The sequence below is a fragment of the Phytophthora parasitica genome (assembly GCF_000247585.1).
Source record: "Phytophthora parasitica INRA-310 unplaced genomic scaffold supercont2.28, whole genome shotgun sequence".
NCBI lineage: Eukaryota > Oomycota > Peronosporomycetes > Peronosporales > Peronosporaceae > Phytophthora > Phytophthora nicotianae.
The window spans coordinates 667,574-674,243 of NW_008649014.1; the positions used below are offsets into that span (position 1 = coordinate 667,574).

General features: G+C 46.0%; 2 protein-coding genes across 2 annotated transcripts; both read left to right on the forward strand.

Moving 5' to 3' along the window:
- Window positions 1–556: 556 nt before the first annotated feature.
- Window positions 557–928, forward strand: PPTG_12352 (hypothetical protein; the record flags this gene model as incomplete). The annotated part of the gene is made up of 1 exon (XM_008908087.1): window positions 557–928. The coding sequence occupies one exon, from the start codon at window positions 557–559 to the stop codon at window positions 926–928; it is 372 nt and encodes a 123-aa protein (XP_008906335.1).
- A 2,195-nt stretch (window positions 929–3,123) lies between these two features.
- On the forward strand, window positions 3,124–4,597 carry PPTG_12353 (hypothetical protein). Its single transcript, XM_008908088.1, has one exon. It carries the CDS (start codon window positions 3,216–3,218, stop codon window positions 4,101–4,103), a length of 888 nt encoding a protein of 295 aa, XP_008906336.1. The 5' UTR covers window positions 3,124–3,215; the 3' UTR covers window positions 4,104–4,597.
- Window positions 4,598–6,670: the final 2,073 nt, after the last annotated feature.

A 6,670-nucleotide genomic window follows, 5' to 3' on the forward strand; every position in this document is an offset into this window, starting at 1 on the left:
AACCGCCACTTTCCACAACGAATTATCGCCTCCCTACGCATGATACAGCCACAAACATACGTCCAACACACCACCCTACGTGCCCTCTACCCACTTCTGGACGACGATTTCTTGATAGTATGCGGTATTGAGGGTTGAGTAGCTTTGACAAAACTGGTTTCATGGACAGCAAGTTTTGTTGTGGTAGTTCGTCTTCTAATTGGTATCAGAGATCTGGTATTCAGTAAGTATCCTCAACTGAATCCATATAATGTCTGTTCTTTGTTGGTCGGGCAACCAAATCTGAAATTGACTATAACTCTGAATACCCCAATAGCGGATTTGGTGACTAGGTGGACAAAGAGAAGATGCATGGGAACCAGTTGAAAACCTTAACCAAATTTTGTTGGTCATTGAAAGGTTGGCACTTACACAAGAGAGCAGGTGGAGCAGATGAAGTGGCTGGAATCTGCGGGATGTATGTCGTCGTGGTGTGTTGCTGTGCGCTTGGCTGAACAACGAAGTGAGGAGCCTGGTGGATGAACCTGTGGCTGTTAGTGTGGTAATTGACGACTTCATGAAAACCCGGCCAAACCTGGTCATACCTGGATTTGGATTCAACATCACGATCGCTGATCTCTTCTGCATCCGAGGTTTGCCATGGTTGAATGACGCCACTATGGGTGCCTTTTGTGTGTTTTTGATAACGTACAAGAACAACTCGACGGTGACAATACCGCCGGCCAAGAAGACACCGCCGAAGAAGCCGGCCAAGGCGGAGCCGGTGCTTGTGGAGCAGGAGCTACAGCAAGTTCGCAATGGTTTGGCTTCTCGGCAGTTTGTGCTGATGCCAATCAACTTGAGTGGCGCCCACTGGGTGTGTTTGGTGGTCAACGGAAGGTCTAAGAAGATTAAGCTACAGCATGGGCTTGAAGACAATTGCGGCTGAGACCGTAGCTGCGCTACCGGAAACGTGTGACAAGATCATTGTCAACGGACCCCCCCTTGCAGCAGGATGGCGACAGCTGCGATGTATTTGCATGTCTCCTGCTATGGAATTCCGTGTCGATCGAGGCACCAACGGACGTGTCCAAGTCTGATATAAGCAAGCTGCGTTGGGAATTTCGCAAGCGGTTTTGAAGGTGAAGCGCCGCTTGAAGCAAAACGTAGATACTGGAGTATAACCAATAATACCTCCTGGGAAATACCCGTATTATCACGTTGTTATGCATTCTCTTGCAGTAATCTCGAATGCTGACAATGTATGTCTCTCGTCACTTTGACTTTTGCCCATGTAGCGCACACACGACTTTTTCAGGTATCTTGACTGCCAATACCTGCGTAATATTTGGACGGTAACTTATTCTGCCATAAATGGCAGAACTGGCAAACACTTGACCAATATATGCATAATATCTGGATCTGAGTAAGCCTACACCTATTTCCATGTCTGGGAACCCTGGACTCTAGAGCTTGCCAATTCATTTTGGTATTACCGTACAATTCACTTAAGTACGAATGGAAGTGACAAGTTGGAACATTATTTATAAAAGTGAATCGTCGAAAATGAATTCCCATCATTCAAAATTACCCTTATAGATGCGACGAACGTGATCACAGCGGGTGTCTAAGGTAGTAGTCGGCAAAGGAATATGCACTTCTAACACTCCGTCGGCTCAAGCAACCTAACACTGGCAAACAATGCTTATATCGGGCTGTGATCGCCTGGTCTGAGTTTAGGTTTAAATAGACTATCTGACCTAAAACCAAGTTGTGTCTGAATAAGACCCCAGAAAAACCTCTCTTGAGGATTCGTCGCACAAGACCGAACGAATTTGTAGATGCTACAATCTACTCGACTGGAACTTACTAGTTTGTACCGCACGATTCCTTAGAATTGGCGGCTTTTATATTACTAATGCGCAGCGTGCAAGCGAGTGCAGGTTGCGATGTTTGTCGCTACCCGCTCAGTTTTGTGTACCTACACGATGCACCTTGCATAGCAAGACTGTATCAATACCATGTATATTAACTAGCGAATCAGGGTAAGTACTAGAGCATCACTACTAGACAGTCAAAATGCCAAGCAACACGTTCTTCTTCATTTCTCCCTTTTATCATGGCTCGACCAACTTGGTTACAAAGATCTTATTAGCATCTCTTGTCAAGACCCAGAGCTGCTCCGCGCGAACACGCGCTTTATTAATCTGAATAGGATGTTGATTCTCGCGAGCCGCTTGATTCCGATATTGCCAGAGCAGGAGGATCTTTTCGCCTACTATTGACTGAAAAATTCACACTGTATTAGTCGCCCGAAGAACAACTACTGCAACAATTCAGTTCGGTGGTCTTGCTTTATCGTGCAGACGTTATGATACATCTCTCACGATTGCACTGACTTAGCTGATACCCTGGTAGCTTCTGCCCGAATTCCCCGTCCGCCCGAAGAGACGGAACAGTTTACTTACAAGTCGTTACTCAAGTTGGTTACTAGGACCTGACATCGAGATTTACGCTGGACAGTTTATAATAACTAATAAAAGTACTTTGTTTAAGCTTTGTAGTAACGCTGGTTCGGCTGTTTATAATAGTGTAGGTAGATGTCGATGACACCGGTAATAAAACACCGTTGGTCGAGGGAGTAGCACATTGCTTCCACTTGCACATTTCAAAATAGTATTAAAATAGTGAAAATAATATAGAAATGCATGATTACAGCACAGTGTACTAAGATAGTTATCTGTACCTGCCATTACGACAACCGGAGCTGCAGCACCATTCTGGTGTCAAGTGCAACAAAGCACCAAAGACTGTTGAAGCTGCTTGAAGCAAAGCTCAACTTCACTGTCCTTGTCTATTGCTCCCCATCGAGTTGATGCAGCCACCGTAACTATGACCGTATATTCCTCCATTACGCAGACACCAGACTAAAAACCAACCCTTTCCGCCACCATTCTGAGATTCACCCGATCAATGTAACGAGATGATTAGTGCATTAATCCAAGCAAATCAACACTAAAAATGCTTTAATCATTTCAGTATGCGCTAGTCGCCCTGTTTGCGCGCCCCCGACATGCTCATCCCCTTCGTGATGATGCATGCATCAGAAGAGCTCCGGCTCCTCATTGGCGCATCCCTGCGTTTCGCTGCCTCCAGCCTCAACATCCTCATTTCTCAAGAGTCGCTCGAGAGCTCAAGTCGGTATTAGCGTTATCCGATTTCAAACTCCAGTGGCCATGACACCCGACAAAACTCTCAGCCGCTGCTCGTCCTCCTTCCAGACGCGCTCGCTGCGCCCTGTGTCCGCCAAGATCGTCTCCTATGGCCGCGAGAACCAGTCACACCGCCGCCCCACGCTCTACGTATTGCGCGTGAGTCGTAGCGGCACCGCCGACTGGTATGTGGCCAAGCGCTACTCCGAGTTCCGCGCGCTGCATGAGGCACTGCAGCGCCAATGCACCGGCAACGGCAGTAAACAACATCCGAGCTGTAGCGCCTGTGAGGAGCTTGAGAGCTTTTACAGCAGCGTGCGCTTCCCTGATCGCCACATCTTCCAGTCTGGTCTGGGTATTTCTAAGAAACGACTAGATGCCACGAGGATGGAGGAATTGGACAGCTACATGCGTTTTCTATTGGTGAATACGCAAGGTCTTATAGGAGATGAAGAGGATGAGGAGGAGTCGCCCGAGTGTGATGACAATGAAGGCTCCAGATGCCTCGCGCTGGAGTTGATTCGCGAGTTTCTCATGGTGAACGAGGACCACACGACGACGGAGTCGGAAGCCAAGACGCAGCAGGATGCCAAGGACCGGAGGACAGCTGCGGGTACAGCTTCGGCTGCTGTTGTGCCCAGACGCCAGCTGCACCGGCTAACGCGGAGGAGCTCGTCGGTCACGAGTTTCCACGTGCGCGAGCTGGACCTCGTGTCAGCCGAGAAGAAGAGCTCTCCGACGGGCGATTCAATGCGCAATTTATTCAACGAGGAGTGGTGGGACCCCTCATTTGCCGAAGTGTTCGACGAATGTGCCGCACCGCCTGAGGACGCCTTCATCCACCGCCAGGTTGAAGATGCACCGGCCCGCACCCATCCGCTGCGACTTATTGAGAGCTGTCCGCGCCGTTAGGGGTGGAAGGTTGAAGAAGGAACATGCTGAGGAATGGTGGCCCTCAAAGCGCGACGGAACCAGCCAGGGCCGTACATTACCCGATTTATTGTAAAGTTTTCGCTATCTACCGTTAAGAAACAATTCAGCACATAATGCAAAACTTTCAGCCACTTGTTGGCAGCAACGTCAACGCGTTCGTGACTGAAGCCGGCAACGAATACTGTGCTATTCGTTGAGAGCTTTTTACACACCACGCGTGTCTCGCGCACTATGCGGACCGCTGCGTGCGCCGACGTTGGCAAACGAAGCACCGTTGCAGCAACTTGCGCGGGGAACCGACTGCCGCACGCCAGACGATCTTTCTTCATCCCCATCTTGGCGGAGCCAACCCTCAGGGTTACCTGGGCTGCAGACTCTGCCGGAGAAAAGACTCAGATTCAACCACGCCATCGAGGCAGAACACCGGTGTACATCCCTCTATTCATCTAGTTGTGCTGGACTAGCAATGTCGATTCTGGCTGAATATGCATTCATACCGATTCTTGTGCTACGTCCTGTAACAGGACAGCTGGTTATACTTATCGAATTTCGATTGGCTGCATTTTTCTTAGAACCGTCACATCAAGATTTTCCAGTCGTATTAATCCACTGAAAAACTACTATGTAGAAGTAAAAGTTTTTTTTTATCATTTCTTTTTTTAGTTACATTTGGTAATGTTAATTGGCAATAAGAATTTTTTTTCTTATCAACATTTCTTACGTATGCTTCGTAGAAATAACAAATACACTCTACAAACGTGACAAACGTCCCGACAGAAAATTACGACACCTAGCAGCCAAGTAACTGACGGAAGCCAAACTTATGTTGCCTAAATTTGAGGAGTTTCTTCGGGTCGGAGACACGACATTGTACATATTATATAAGAATTCTCCAAAATAATTACGGTACTCAGAGTTGCCCTGCCGTTTCCTTAGAAATGCACACTTGTATACCTTCGTGAAAGTAGACTACTTACTTACCGTCCCCAGTGGACACTCGACCAGAAGAGCTTGCTCATACGCACGGGGATCTGCTTGCACGCAGAGCTTCCTGGGCTTCATTTACTTCGAAGTATTTCGTTCCGTCAGGTTCTCGTCAAGACGAAAATGCACTTTCACGTCGGGCTAGTTAATACGAATAGGTATCGTTCTGAGCTTAAAACGTTATTCTGGATCACACATCGCGTTGCAGACACGCATTATCAGTGACATGTGTATTACCAAGCGAGAATTCAAGAATACATACCATGGTACATAATAATAAGTACATCGAATATTGCTGTGGCTTACCCTTTTTTCTTTTTCGTTTTATTTTTGGGATACTAGTAAGCGATAGAGGACAATAGGTCCAGCGGCTACCAAAATCATCAAGGCGAGACCAGTTAAATCCTGAGTCAGTTCCGATCTTGCGGAAGGCTTTCTTGCTGCAAACGCCATGACAGCAGCCTCCACGCTCACAACCTGTTAGTTGTGCCTGCTGTAGTGTGGCCACAGCAATACCCAGCAAGGACAACTACTAGGGCTACCAGAAGACAGAGAAGACGCATGACTTCCTGTAACTGCTTTCTTGCACGTTTTGAGGTATAAAGTGAGGTTATTATTGGGATGTGGTTGGAAATTCTGTTATTGTAGTGGTAAGCAGGACACTAACCGATGATGGGGAGCAGTTGTTCGAACCTGCGACCTATCCTGGCCATCAACGCACAAGTGCTATTGATGATGGTCAAACCATGAACCACAGGTCTGAAAATGCGTAATTCAACTCAAAACTCCAATATTACCATCCGTAATTGCTGTTGAAAAGAAAATCTAGACGTTACGATAGTTATTCAGTAAAAAAAAGGAAGGTCGTCAAGTTTTTAGTAATAGACCGAGTGGTCTCACTAGAAGTTTACTCAATGAGGTAGACCTCTTCTTGCAATTCGAAATGTATTGCGCAAATGTAATTTGAGCCCAGCCCACTAGTGCAGTGGCTGATCGATTCTACAGTCTGAACCCTTTGCTATCAAGCATTTATCCATGCAAGCACAGCGGATGCTGTCTTAAAACAGGACAACCTGAAACTGAAAGAGTTCGAGCATTAATTTAGTTTAAATTAGAGTTTTTAGGGGCGAGCTACAACGTGGTTTTTACTATGGTACCTGTACCATGCTATACAAAATGATCAGAACTTGGTGACAGGTGATATGTTTTGTAGAATGGAAAAAGTCTTTTTATTAGAGATGATAAGATTAATAAAGCGCGAACGAGCTAATGACGAATTTGCACGATTATTGGAGTTAATACACTGCAAAATAATTCTGATTAATAGCTTTTTAATAAATACAGTGTAACTCTTAGACTTAAAAAAATGCCTTTTTCAAAAATTAGGATTGACAAACTATGTTATTAAAGGCCGTACTTGTATGTAGCACAGTTACTCACACAGAGCGGAAAACCAATCATCTTGATAGAAAACTTACAACACTAATTAGCCTGTTTCCGAATACAAAGATAAGTTCAAGTACCTGGTTTTCTTGATTGTGATAGATTTTATCTCTTAAAAA

Bases quoted from the DNA above. Each gene is read 5' to 3' on its own strand.
- PPTG_12353 (XM_008908088.1), top strand. From the start codon at position 3,216: ATGACACCCGACAAAACTCTCAGCCGCTGCTCGTCCTCCTTCCAGACG.